Here is a 15,868-nt window from a genome sequence, read left to right on the forward strand (position 1 = left end):
GACGATTTACATGACCTGACAAATGAAAATGTGCTTCGTCTGAAAACCATACATTTTTTAAAAATTCAGGATTTTCATACTGTAATGCAAGAAGTCTGGCAAAATATTCCACTTTACTGTGATAATCCCTGGGATGTAATTCTTGATGTACCTGAATCACATACGAAAATGCACCCAGCTCCTTCAGGATTCTTTGCAGGGAAGTTCGTTTTAAGCCAAGATGCAACGCTGTTCTTGTCTGGCTGGTTTTCGGATTTTCCAAGATTCGCTCAAAAACACGTTCATGGTTATCGTTGTTGTTAACTTTCCGGGGACGCCCTGAGTTTCTTTTCGTTGGCACAATACATTACCCGTATTTCTAAACTTTTCAACAACGTTCAAAATTACAGCATTACTTGGAGAACGTTTATTAAACCGTTGTGTGAATGAATCACACACGTATTGCAGACTTGCACTATTACGTAAGCCGATAACCGTATGAGCGAAAATAATGCTCCACAAGAAACACTTTCTCCTCTGTACTTAACATTATTTTTAGCAATTAGGCCTTATTAATTATTTGTTTAAGGATTACTTGACAGGTCTATACTAGTTAATTTGAATATGACAGCGCGCACAAAGAGACATCTATGTTTCAGTTTCAGTACTGTTTATTTTGGGAAATACTGTATAAATATTCTATATATTAGGAATATTGTCATAAGGTGAACTGGTTGGCGACATATTCTAGGAATAACCTAAAAAATTCTTACCTATAACTTACTATGCATAAAAAATGAAAACCTGTTTTCACACAAAATGCATTGACAAAAGCAGCATCTTTTACTTCTCAGGCAGTAAATATGCACGGCAGGCAAGCTATTGGCATCTTTTTAGATGTACAAAAAGCATTCGACCAGGTCTGGCATGCTGGAGTGATCTAAAAACGCCACCGATCCGCAGTGCATATCCCATTCCTGAGAATAATCCGATCTTATCTAACTGATTGGACTATACGTGTCAAAGTCGAAGACCAACTTTCCACCTCATTTACTCCTCTAGCAAGAGTTCCACAGGGCTCAATAACTGCACCAATTCCCTCTAACGACTATAACAGCGACCTCCCCTCCCTCACACGTTATCTGAGAGTATCCTGCTATCTGTCGAAAAGGCACAAGCACAACTCGACAATAGTCGAATAATGCAATAAATGGAGAGTATCTTTAAATCCTACAAAAACTCAATTAATTCTATTCAGAAACCCCAAATGCTCCCATACAAACAGGAAAACGGAGAAAGGCTTGATTTTAGACCATCAGTTTCAAAGAAACTCAGTTGGAACGCTGACCTACGCAATACCCTAAACAGGGTAAGAAACAAAGCCAGACTCCTAACAGCACTAAGTGGAAAATTTCAAAATACCAGTGATGTTATCTTCCGGTATACATATAAAATATTTAAAAGACCAACTGTCAAATTCAGAGCGAGAATTTACACTCTGTTAAATAAAAGACAACTCAATCAAGTCATGGCTACCGAAAGAAAAATCCTGAGGAGAATCATGGGTAAAAACCGTAACTATCCGTCAGCGTCACTCCATCAACTAGTAAATATAGACTATATCCATGGATACACAAACAAAGCAAGATATACATTCTCTCCACAATAAATGGCAAAAAGACATGCGACCGTAGTACTCACCAGACCAACAAACAAAGTCCCATTCCCGTCCGCTAGACTTCTAAACACAGTGGCAACGAACTTCCTGATGAGTACTGGAATAGCCTGCACTTGCCAAAAACGCTGATCAGAAAAGCAGTTATTAACAACCCTGAGAACTGTATAAATATTATCTTCATGGAATAGACAGTAAATGGTAAATTGTAATTCAACATTCATAATAAATTAAGTATACAAAAAATAAATTATATTTTTATAAAAACCACCCACCTGAGCAAGTACTGCGAGCTAACACATACCCAAAAGACCTAGCTTTTAGCAAATCTTGCAGCTCAAAATTACATTACGCTTAATCCCCCTACTCAAATCCCTCGCAACAAAAAAAGCATGGCACCTTTACTTGAAGAACCGAAAGCCTTTATTAAGGTCGTTGTAACGTTTGTCATCCTATTCATAAAGAAAGCTAAATCAGGAGGGCCCAACAAATATCTTTAAGCTACTGTCGTATGTTACTCAATTTAAATCTACATTCTTTCGTTACTATAGAAAGCCATCTTTAAAAAATAAATGCGCAGTATTTTTAACTTACTGTCACTTTTCTACACCATTTAAAATACGGACTTTTAGCAATGAACGCCTTAAATCGTTACAGAAGTCGAAATTGTTATGCTCATAAGTTCTTATCGACCATTACAGTCCAAGAAAGGAATGACTAAAATGAAAAATAAAGTTCTGCCATCTCATTTACAATTACAATCTTGACTATTTTTATTCAGTTCCTATACACAAAATAATAAATTCACTTCGACGGCTTCGACATTTTGGATTTTTACAATTTCACACCGGCCTTGGTTTGTATCATATATGCATTTGTCATTGTGTTTGACAACTAAAAAACGACAAAACCTATACATATTTTATTGTCGTTCACGGTTTGTTCGTATACAGGATGTTTCCGAAATATTTACATACTTGTTGCTAAAATAAAATTTCACAATACTATTTAAAGCTCTAGATACAATAATTTTAAGATGCCAAAGGAAAATAACTTGAGTACGATATTTTTTTGGCAGTAGAGCAATGCTATGCACCTACAATATATTTATTTTAGAGTTGATACGTTGATAGATTTATTTAGGTATATAAATATTACGACGAAGCAAAGTGGAATATCTTATTAAGTTAACCTCAAGAAACACACAGGTCATGATATCGAAAGCAAAAAAAGTGTGGTATTCCTAGAGCTATCTAGCCAAAGTTTTATAGAGCAACCTCGTGGGCTATTTTCGGCCGGTCTTCATTCGGTGACGTTTTTGTGTTTTTTTTTTTTCATTCAAAAAAAGTGGCCAATCCAAAGAATTCTATGATATTTCACGAACTTTATTATATCCACGTGTTTAGTTAACTCATGAGCAATTGGGCATGAAAAAATTTCCTGATCCCATTCCGTTTAAAACTTTTCAGGGCACGTTCGTCTTTTTTCAGCAGGTTCCTTGTTTCACAACCATAAGTCACAATGTGTCTTATTAGCTCTTTGTACAATTGCATCTTCGAATTCTGTCCTAGTATTTTAAAACTTAGCAGTTTTTTATTTTTGTAATATGCCCTGTTTCCCTTGCTTATCTGTTCTTTATTTCTGCACATACATCATTACGTTCAGTTACTATGGATCCCAAGTACGTGAACTCTGCTATATTTTCAAACCTGTGGAGACCTGTTTCCAAGAAGTTTTTATTGTTTAGTCTTGTCCTTGTTATAAATATATATTCGGTTTATTTATACTGAATTATCCTTTCAAGATTTTCGAAAACACTAAAATTAACAACCAAAGTGATAACAAATAAATTAAATCTAATTATAACACTAGCAGAAGAACAACTAGGTTTTACGTCGGGAAGATCATGCACCGACGCTATTTTTATAATGAGGCAAGCGCAAGAGAAATCATTAGAATACAACAAACCGGCATATCTATGTTTCGTAGACTTTACAAAGGCATTTGACCGGGTAAAATTAAAAGACGTTATCCATTTACTGTATGCAAGAGAGATACCTCTAGAAATAATCAAAACGATCGAAAATATCTACCAAAACAACACAATAAAAAGTAAAAGTAAAAGAAGAACTAACCGACCCTATTGAAGCTGGCAATGGGATAAGACAGGGAGATTCCCTGAGTCCTCTATTGTTCAATCTGATTATCGACGAAATAATAAAAAAGTAAGAACTAAAAAAGGATACCAAATGGGAGAAAAACAACTTAAAATAATCTGCTATGCCAGAAAATTTAACCAGTTAATTTTCCCAAAAAAGACAAAATGCATGGTTACAACAGCAAATTTACTAAGATGTAAATTGGAGCTGGAAGGTCAGACAATAGAACAAGTGATGGAGTTTAAATATCTAGGCATCACATTATCTAGCTACGGAAAGCTGGAAACCGAAGTGGAAGATCAAGTGAATAGAACAAACAGAGCTGCAGGCTGCCTAAATGAAACAATATGGAGAAATAAAAATATCGGGAAAGAAACGAAAGGCAGAATTTACAAAACAGTCATCAGACCAATAATGACATACGCGGCAGAAACAATACCTGATAGAGAGAGGAAAAAAAGGATGTTAGAAACAGCAGAGATGAAAACACTTAGAAAAATTGATGGTAAGACACTATGGGACAGAGCTAGAAGTACAGATATACGACGTAGATGCAAGGTGGAGAACATCAAGAACTGGGTAAAAAATAAAAGAGTAGAATGGAACGATCATATAAGCGGAATGACAACAAATAGAGTAGTAAAGACAGCAAGAGACGGTCCCCAATAGGAAGACGATCAGTAGGAAGACCACGAAAACGATGGAACGACAACTTACTGAAGGCACATTGAAAAACAGACAGAGTCATGTCTATTTAAAAAGAAGAAGAAGAAGAAGATTTTCGAAAGTGTCCTTTAATGCTGTCACGTTACAACAAAGTAGCATGGCGACAGCCGCATATGCAGCTATTTGTTTGCTCTTGGTTATAAGGTTCCCGTGGATGTGAACTTTGGATGCTGCTTCATGTAGCAAGTGGTTAATCAATAGCGCTAAGAGGGCTTGACTTATACCGTTATGGATCTCATAATTGTCAGTCTTCATATTTCGTATTATTACAACTGTTTTAATATCAGGGAGAGTAAGCTATACCAATCTGACTAGTTTTTACTTTTTTGTTTAGCCGTATCAAGTCTTGTTTAAAATCAATCAATCATATAGTAGACTGTTTATGTCGATGGTGTATTCATGGCTCTTTTCTAATACTTGCCTAAATATGCGTATGTCTTCGCTAGTAGATTAGTTTGACCGAAATCCAGTAGTTACCAATGATCTCTTTCGCAAAAGGTGCCAGTTTGACATAATATATTATAAAAGAAAATACTTTGTAAGATATGTTTTATAATACAATTTCTTTATAGTTAGAGTATTCTTGCTTATTCCCGTTCTTGTTAATGGGGTGTATATCTCCTCTATTGCTTTTTATACTCTCTTCGAAGATTTGCTTCGATGCTTAGTTTACTTATATTCCATTTTTTTTTGTTATATCACATCCTTCTGAATATTGCTAATTCTTTGCTTCACAGTGGTAATAGCTAAAAGTATTCAGTCGCATATTATTTCTATATAAGAACGTACGTCTTCGATAGGCGAGGCCGATCTCTTTAAAATTAGTACACGATTAATCTGATTGCAATCCATACTACATGAGATTATCCAAGTTCCCTTGTTGCGAAGTTCCCAAGTGCTGGTAATTATCAGATTTTCAGATTGGGCTAGTTGACATATTATTTCTTCATTGGGACTTACATCATATAGGTTGTATTGGCCAGCTATTTCCTTATAATGCTCTTCTTTTGCATTAAAATCCCCAAGTAAAATGATGAAGTCATGTCCAAGTACTTTATGGCATTCTCCTTGAAGTATGTCATAAAAAATCCCTATTGTCTTCTTTAGTTTATTCAGTGGGCGCGTACGCATCTATAATTATTCTACTAGTATATTTGCTTCTTAAACGTATTCTACATACTCGTTCGTTCACTGGTTTAAATTTTAACAAGGTTCTAGTCGTCTAGTCAATTTTTCTAGTAAAAATCCGGTATTTCCTGTTTTGAGCTGGCACTGACTTATAAAGCGTATGCGCCCTTTCGCTCTTTATCTGAGTTACATCCATCTTCTAAACTTCTAATTTCTCTGCAATTTTCTGCTTTCAATAATGTTTGGACGTTCCATGTTTTTTTCTTTACAATCACATTCGTATCCTTGTCATTTTGCATTAATCGTCTCTGGATACCGAATTTGGATAGTAGAACACATGGTATATCAATATTTTATTATATTTAATATTTTATAAATATTTTAATATAGTTAAGTTATTTTAATTAAGTCTAATATTAAACTATCGATATATCTTATCATGTAACGTCTGATCCATAATGATCTGCTATAAGTGGCGATTGATTTAAAAGGATCGACTGAAAATCAACTAAACGACAAAAAGATTTGATTATTTTTAATTACTGTTGTGTTTTTTCCATACAGATCTGAGAGGGAAATATAGGCAAATATTGTCCAAACATATCTTTTTTATCTTTGACTCGTGTAAATCTTATTGGATATTCTAATTTTTTGTTCTGATCTGTATTGACCATGTTCTTTTTTATAAGTTTTCATCGTGGTGCTATAGCCCTTAAAGAGACTCGACCTTCTCAAGCTTGGATTGTCCAGATGACAACAGCGATCTTCTCAGCAGCCTGTATTACCCCGCCCATCCACCTCAGCTTTGGTCTAAAAAAGAGGTTATTCGTGTTCAAACAGTCTTGTTTTTGAAAATATGTAGTATATTTCAACGTGGAAATCAATAAACTGCAGTCATCCGAACCCACTGTTTTTTAATATATACCATCTAGACTTATCAATAATTTTATAAAATATAATAGCAACGTTATCTGCAAAGTTAATGTTTATAGTGTAAAGTAAATTAATTGAAAGATGTATTTATGGAATAGCTATATTTCAAAAAAACTATCAATCTAATTTATTGAACGCCATCTGTGACATAGGTCATGTTAATACATTTATGGACTCTTCTAATCGGGTGGAAGATATATTTTTATTGTTTTACACCTCATTAGTAGTCTCTAGTGATAGCTTAGAGATTAAGGGTCATAAACGTTATGTCGAAATATTTATGTGTATTATAATGTTCTAAACGTCGGTTATGGTCAAAACTATTGTTTTAAATACTAATGTATATATATATATATATATATATATATATATATATATATATATATATATATATATATATATATTGTTATGATTGTTTATTTTGAGTTCAAACTTAGTTTATTGAGCCAATAAAAAAATTATAACTTATCTGTTATCAAAAGTAAAATAATCCTTATATTACCTGTGTTCGATGGATTCAAAAGATTTTCTAGTTGTCTTTTATCGGGTTAGAGAAGAAAGGATAATAATACAAATATATTATATTACAAAGATTTACGTTTCTTTATTTTATATGAACGAATAAAACAATTATTAAATTCTGTCGTTATCTTATCAATCAGCATACAAGAAAATAAATCAAATTGTTATGATAATAAGATTATAAAGCTACATACATTTATATTACGTGAAAAACCAATTTTACTTAAAATTTTCTTTACTTGAAAAAAAGAAACCACAAAACTTTAAACTTTTGATTAGCCTAACAAAACCTCAATTCTTAAATTTGAATGCTAATGACCATGATGTCGAAACGATCCTTCACAGATATAAAATTCAATTGTACAAACACTTACAGTTTATTTTCTTCTTGAGTTGTATGTTGGAACATACCCAGAAAAGTTCAGTCTCCTCAAAGATGTGATCTCCCCTCTTTGGCACCTCGGCTCCTTCTTTACGTCTCTGCAAACCTCCTTCAGACTACACAAAAAACACCTGATTCACTTCTCCAAACTCCGCTACTTATTGATGACACCAGGACCTCCTTCTGTCAACTTGATGCCGTAAGAATACTTTCACATATCCTTTATAAAATGCCCACGGTAGATACAAGGACCTCTTTTAATCTCCTTGTTATCTCCTTCTTCAAACTATTCACTTCTTTTCGTTACGCTGGTATCCAACTCACGAACCACACCCTATCTTTAGACAAACGACTGTTTCCTTTCGATGACCAAAATATGACTAACTTCTCCTCTCCCATGATCGACTCACCAAATTCCCATTTTAAAAACGACCGTCCAATCAAAAAGCTTAAATTGTGTTTATCATGATTTTGGAAAAGCCTAATTTCGGTTTCAGAGAAAACTAAATAGCTTACTTTAAAATTGGTTTTTTTCAATACATCATTTATACATATTTTAAAAGATTAAAATATGGTCATTTAATACTCGACTATACAAACAATGAAAAGATTATTACTTGCAGGTAAAATGTCTTCTAATTCTAAACAAAGGTTTTTTGATAATTTTGTTTGCAATGGAAACAGGTCGTTTGCCAAACAAATTTCTATTCTTATCTACACTAAATCTTATCTTAAATTAATATATACATTTTTGTTTATAATGATTTCTTAAAATTTTATTCCGATGGATATTTTAATTATTTTTCTTTGGTTGGGAAAGAAAAAGTATGACAATATATATATATATATATATATATATATATATATATATATATATATATATATATATATATATATATATATATATCTATATATATATATATATATATATATATATATATATATATATATATCATCTCTTTGGGGGTCAAATATCATTCTGGATACCTTTCTTTTAAATACCTTCAGCTTATTTATTTCCCGCTGATGTAGAGTCCATGTTTCACCTCCATATGACATTCTGTATTCTCAAAATCATCATCATCTTTGGCTCGACAATCATCTGTGGATCTTGGCCTGCTCCAAGATTCGTCGCCACTCTGTTCGGTTTCTGGCAACATGTTGCCATCTTCTGATTTTTAATATCCGTAAGTCGGTTTCAACTCCATCTAACCACCTAATTTGCGGTCGGCCTTTGCTTCTTCTTCCTACAGGTGTTCCTGTGGTTAGCTTTTTAGCAATCGTATTTTCTGGCATTCGTATTATGTGTCCAGCCCATCTAAGTCGCTGTGTTTTAATGAACGTTATGACATCTGGCTCATCAAAGAGCTGATACAATTCAAAATTATATCTTCTGCGACACTGCCCTTGGTCGTTTATAGCTCCAAATATTTTGCGGAGTATTTTACGCTCAGATATTCCCAAAAGTCTTTCATCTTTCTGCGTTAGAGTCCATGTTTCTGCTCCATATGTGAGGACCGGCCTCAGCAATGTTTTGTATATAATAATTTTAGTTCTTCTTTGAATGTTTCTTGAGTGGAAATACTTTTGGAGTCCATAGTATGCCCTATTTGTAAGATTTATTCGTCTTTTGATTTCTTCGCTTGTTTTATTGGTAGCAGTCAATAGCGACCCAAGGTATGTGAAGTTGTCAACACGTCCAAAGATATGACTTCCAAAGACTGTTTCTCGTTCCTCATTTGCTATCGGATCCTTTGTAACCAACATGTACTTGGTTTTGTCTTCGTTGATGACTAGACCGACCTGTTTCGCCGTTGTTTCCAATTCTAGGAGATATTGCTCAACATCTTGCTTGCTACGCCCTATTATGTCAATGTCATCAGCATATGCTAAGACTTGTATCGATCTATTGTAAATAGTACCGCCATCCCTAATTTGTGTACCTCGGACTGCCTTTTCTAAGGCAATATTAAATAGAAGGCAAGCCAGAGCATCCCCTTGTCTGAGTCCATCCTTTATCTCAAAGGATCTAGAATTCTCTCCCTGTATTCTAACAGTGACTTCTAAGTTAGACATTGTCATTCTCGTTAGTCGGATAAGTTTCTCTGGTATACCAAACTCATGCATTGATTGGTATAGCACTGTTCTCTTGACACTGTCGTATGCGGCCTTGAAGTCGACGAATAGGTGATGGGTTTCAATATTGAATTCTAATGTTTTCTCGAGAATCTGTCTTATTGAATGAATCTGGTCAATTGTTGATTTTTCTGGAGTGAATCCAGCTTGATATTTACCAACTATGCCCACTGTGTAAACTTGCAGCCTTTCGTAGAGAATATTTGCTAGTATTTTGTAAGCAGTTGTTAACAGGGTTAGACCTCTATAGTTGTCACACTGGAGCTGGTCACCTTTTTTATGTAACAGGCATATCACGCCTTGAGATCATTCACAAGGCATGGTCTCATTATGCCAAACAAGAAGTAAAAGCTTATGCAGTGTCTGTAGTAGAGCATCGCCACCATTCTTGTAGAGCTCACTGCAAATTTGATCAATTCCTGGTGATTTATTATTTTTAAGCTTTTTAATGGATTGGGCAACGTTTTCGATGGTAGGTGGTCTTTCGTTTGGGTTGAAAGGATTCCAATCATTTCGATTTGCTAGGGCGTTATCTGCTTCTTCGATATGATGGCCATTAAATTTTTCATCGAAAAATTCAACCCATCTGTTTAGGATTGAGGCCGTATCATTTAGGATGTTTCCTTCTACATCCTTACAGCTCCTTATTCTTGGCTTAAACTCTTTGCGCATTTTGTTTAAATTTCTGTAGAACTTTCGAGGTTCATTTTGATTTCTTAGCCATTCTGTGCTTTCCAACTGCTTTTGCTCAAATTGTCTTTTTTTTCTTCTATGTAATCGTTTTTCTTCTCTTCTTAGGGTATTCTCAAAATACCAATGTTAATATTTTGAGAACGATTTCTGAATTGGAACTTGAAACGTCAATAAACGTACTTTAACCTTTCATTGTGGCTTATTCCCATTAAAATAGTAATTACTTATTTACAAATTAATAAAGCGTTTTGACGGTCACTATCTAACTTTCTTGCCAATACATTGTAGTTGTTACTACATATTATGATCAAAATAGCAGTATTTAATAGCAGCAGAATTTAATTGTTATCATGGAGACTCAATGTTGTATGGGTCATTCTTGTTAAAGAACCTGGTTCAATTCCCACAGGGTGAAAATTTTTAAATTTTAATAATTATTTGTCATTATCTCTAATATTGATTTAGCTTTTAGGTGATAATTATAATAGCTTATATTTTTATCAATTAAATGGTTTTTATTTCATTTTTGTTGGTAGGTCAAGCTGTTCTTCTTCCAATATTGCATTAATAATTTTTAGTCATTAAAGTAATTATGTTTTTAGCGTTGTAAACATGTTCTCTGCTAATAACGTCTTATAAAATTTGACGGAAATTTCTTCTATTGCTTTTAAAAGGTTATAGTCGTAATGTCTAAAAGCAATCTAGCAACAAATCTAGCATGTATCGAATAATAGAAAAAAAAATAGTAAATACGTTAGCGACATCAAGAAGAAGAAAGGTACATATAATATTTATCTCGTGTATTTAACGTTTTTTCGATATATTCCGTCACTGTGTTCGTATATTTTAAAGAATATAACATCCAGTGTGGCCGGATTCTATTATTATGTTTTAATGATATTTACAAAATAAACTAATCGAGTAACACCAATGTTCCCAAGTATCTGCTGAAACAGATTACATTTTTAAATTCATTTATTAATCAACTAATAACAATCATATTAATAATGATTCTCATTCATTCTAGTAAGTAAACAGGCTCTTTTAATTTCCTTAGTTAAAGATGAACAAATACTTCTTAGTGTCAATTATGAAAAAGAACACAAGCAATATAAAAAAACTACAGGAAGTGAGATAATTCGATGTGTTCTCGTGTTGAAACTGTAATAGAAAAGAAGAGAAGCAATGTGTTTTATCTAAAGTAATTTGTAAACCACGGAGACAGACTTTCGAGATAAATGGTTTGCGTATTGTTCATTCAGTTCATTGTCTACCAGGAATGCCCAGAAGCGAACTGCCATAATTTAGCTGAATGCCTGTTGTCTGTTTTTGAATAATAGGTTCTCGACGGTTCTGGGCTGGGTCTGCTGTTGGTTTTAATGATGGTATTCTTATCAGCATACTAGATAGCAGTAGGAGTGATTATAATGAGAAAGTAGTAGTTGGCAAAAGAAGGATTACAGAGCGGCGTTATGAGAATTGCGTTCACAATGAATTGGTGGCAAATGAGAAATTCGTTATATTTAAATTAATATTTATTTTATTGAAAATTTTTAATAAAAAATATGTTTTGAGTTATATTTATTTTATATTATTTTCTAATTAAAACTGAAAAAGTATACGTAATTGACCTGATGGATTTTCTACAAAAGAAGGATAATATATATACATTCGACGAAAACCTCATCTAAAACAATAATTAAATCTGATAAAATTAAAGATAAATTAAGGAAAAATTAAACGAAAAAGTATAAAATTGGCTAAAAATAAATGTGCCACAAAAATTATAATCATTGATCTTGAATATTCTACAGAACTTTTCAGGTAGTAATGTCTCACTTTCAACAATTTGCTTCCTAACTGTCTTCACTTTTTTGGTTGACTTACCTTTGACGACTTTAGTTCTTCATAATTCGAAGTTAACGACAGTATCATAGTTTTCCCTTTTTTGGCTGCTCTTTTACTTTAACGTGGTCCAGCCTTTGGAAGAGGAAGAATATCTTTGGGGGAAAAATATAGTTTGTTCGCGTCTTGTCTATCTGCGATTACTTTTTTACTGGCTCAGCTGGGGATACTTTACTACTTGGACCGTGTTGGGATGAAGGAGTCATATCAAGTAAAGTTTCGGCTTAAACACTCTCGACTTGACCTTGCACCTCTTGGATCTAATAATTAACTTCTTCATTCTGTGGCTTGATTGCTTCGTCGGGTAGTTTTATATCTGCCACTTGCTTGAAGAAAATATCCGGGTTACATGGGCAAATTCCTATTGCTCTAAAGCCATTTATGGTCGTTTTTGCAGTTGCTACCCCCTGAAATGTCTTGCCAAAAAGTTCTCCTACTTTGTAAATAGTTACAAGTTTTCCTGGGTTTCCTAAAACTAGAACATCCACATTGTTAGCTCTTGCCATTGACTCAAATTCCCGATTTTTGGTATAGGTTACATATCCAATCAAAATTAATAGAACTGGATCTTCTTTGGTAGGTTTCATATATATTTAAGGAAATGTTTAAATCAGATATCCAAAAATATTTCTGACTGCATTTTCTGATTTGCGCACTCTTGGAAAAATTACTAGAGGGGGCACATAAAATCCTGCAGCATTGAAACAAACCTCAATTGTGGAAAGTGTGCCTCGCTTAGCCGAAGACAAACATCCGACTTGCTTTTTTTTTTCTTATAAGGAAAAAATTTTGTTGGTTTATTTGGTACTGTCAACAGCCCTAATTATCTCCAGTCGCAACAGGTATAATAATTGTTCAATACAGTAATACCCCCAACTTACGCGATAGGTGGGACCTAGCGATAATCGCGTAAGTCGAATTCGCGTAAGTCGGGGTATAATTTCGTATGTATGTATATAAATTATTTTAATTGGGACCGGAAGATAAGAAAAAATAGCAATTTACACAAAAATTTTTTAATAAAATCTTAGGATATACAAATATGAAATTGACAATTCAATTTATTTTGATGTAGAAGGCTTTATAAAATCTAACAAAGTAGTTTGACGACTCAAAGATTTTTTTTCTCCCGCAAAATTTCTTCATAGCAGGCTAATAATTTTTTTATTCCTTGTTTGGTAGAAGAAATGTGCTCTTCGATGTGTCTATATTTTCTAAAAATTTTAATCCTTTAAGCTCTTCAATGTCTTGTTCATCCTCGTGCATTCTTATGAAGTCATCTATTGTCAGCTCCTGATTCTGGGAATTCAACAGTTCTTCAACGTCATCACTAAAAACTTCTAAATTTATTTGCTGGGAGATATTAAAATATTGTGGAATATTTTGTAGAATTTTGTGGAATATTGTGGAACTTAATTCCAAGATTGTCTAATGATTGTCACTGCATCTAACACGTTGAATTGTTTCCAAAAGTCTTTAACAGAGAGCTTGTCGTTTTTTCTTATAACTTCATGGAGATGTGCAAATGATCGTCTGGTGTAATAAGCCTTGAATGTTTTAATGACTTCCTGATCCATTGGCTGAAGTAAACTGGTTGTATTAGGTGGCAAAAATTCAACTTTCACACCTGGGCCAAAACTAATTAAAGTTGCAGGAGGATGACCTGAAGCGTTGTCGATAATTAGCATCACTTAAAATGGAATTTGTTTAGATTGACAATAAAGTTCGACTTCAGGTATGAAATGATGACCAAACCATTCCTCAAAAAGAGAAGCTGTCACCCAATCTTTACGATTAGACGTCCAAATTACAGGCAAGCCAGATTAAGATTTATTTTTTAGGGCTCTTGGATTTTCTGAGCGATAAACTAAGAGTGGTTTTAACTTGCAATCACCAGCTGCATTTGACCCCACCATCACTGTCAATCGATCTTTGGCAGCCTTAAAACCTGGAAAGGTTTTCTCTTGATGAGCTGAGAAAGTTGTCTTAAGCATCTTTTTCCAAAGGCCAGTCTCATCTACATTGAATATGGTTTGTTTGGTATAGCCACATTCATCTATTATGGCTTTTAATTTCTGTGGATAACAAGACGCAGACTCTTTATCAGCACTTGCCGCTTCCCCGCTTTCTGCAATGCTATGCCAATTACAGCGACTTTTGAATCGGCTGAACCAACCGTTACTAACTTTAAACTGTTCCTCTTTCAATCTCTCAAAAATTAGCTTAGCTTGGGAGCACACTGATCAAAAGGACAATTTTTCACCATAATTTTAACATTGTCATAACGTTTACGTACGATGGTCGAATTTAAAGATTGTGCAGTTTTCACAGCTTCGAGAATTTTTTCCTTGCCCTTTACAATTGTTCTGACCGTTGATTCCGATAGATCAAACTTCTTTGATAGTTCACAGAATTTCATTTTTGATTCAAAATCTCTAATTACGTTAAGTTTACATTCCAAAGATAACGTTTTTTTTTATTTGCTACAGAAGGATCAGCTTTACTACGTTTGGATGACATCATTGCTCTTTCAAGTCTTCAGTAGATATAAAATAAAAATCCAGCTATAAAAGTAACAAACACTCACTCAGTAGACAAAACTGTAGATAAAAAATACCTAATTTAAAATAAATGTGCTGATTTCGTGCGAAAAGTCAAAACATGTACTTTGGATGAGCAATAATGTGTGGGATTTCTAACCAATCGATAATCGAACGACTGTGTGGCACTCAGATGACGAATCGATAAGATTTGAAAATCGTCTAACTCTGGATTCGCGTAAGTCGGGGTAGCGTAAGTCGAGGTATTACTGTATTTTCAATTTCTTGAAATTTTTTGACGTTTTATTCCCAGACTATTTTACTTCGAATATATCTCTGTTGATGTATTTGTACATGTTTTTATTCGATGTTTATATGTTCATTATGTCTAAACCTAATGACACAAAAAGTTACCTATTGGATTTATACCACATTTAAGATCTATATTTCTCTTGGTCAGTAATATCTAACGATACGTTTAATTCTTGGATTTATACCCGCTGTCAATTCAATAGAGTCATTACGAAGTAGCTATTAAGCGTAAATAATGTTTTCAGAAGAATTTTGTAAATACAATCGTTAATTAACTGGAATTTACCGTACATGTTTAGTTTTAAATGGTAAGCCATATTTTACTTACTAAATTCTTTTTATTTTCTTTTACAGATCCACACACTTCTATTAAGCAAGTTAACGAAGTATGATTGTCCATTAAAGTGATCGATTTTCTTCGATCGTAGACTAGAAAGGATGTTGCTGCGACTGTCGGTCTTTTTTGTTTGGGTATTTATTCAAAGGAGTACAGGTAACTGATATTTGTGTGTTAATTTAATGGCTCCATTACTAGACAATTTACTAGCATTTAATCGTGACGTGCATTTTTCTAAATATATACATAGTTAATCAACATGGGTATTAATAATAAAAGCTGCAATTTAATAGTTCTGGAAGATAATTCTATTTACTATGGCTACTGGAAGATGCTTTTAGTTCCATTTCGGTGTTATAAAACTTGTATTTTAAGAACGATTTGCGAACTGGAAATTGTAACGTCAAAATAAACGTATTTTCAAATAAAATTGTGGTTAAT

General features: G+C 33.6%; 1 protein-coding gene across 3 annotated transcripts in view; it reads left to right on the plus strand.

Moving 5' to 3' along the window:
• The window catches only part of LOC140439511 (uncharacterized), a 283,057-nt gene that overhangs the window by 177,189 nt on the left and 90,000 nt on the right, over positions 1–15,868 (plus strand). For all 3 annotated transcript variants that reach the window (XM_072529477.1, XM_072529476.1, XM_072529478.1), the window contains one exon: positions 15,445–15,583. In XM_072529477.1, coding sequence (XP_072385578.1) covers positions 15,529–15,583 — 55 coding nt within the window. In that variant the 5' untranslated portion in view covers positions 15,445–15,528. The remainder of the gene's footprint in view (positions 1–15,444; positions 15,584–15,868) is intronic.

Source organism: Diabrotica undecimpunctata, chromosome 4, assembly GCF_040954645.1.
Source record: "Diabrotica undecimpunctata isolate CICGRU chromosome 4, icDiaUnde3, whole genome shotgun sequence".
Taxonomy (NCBI): domain Eukaryota; kingdom Metazoa; phylum Arthropoda; class Insecta; order Coleoptera; family Chrysomelidae; genus Diabrotica; species Diabrotica undecimpunctata.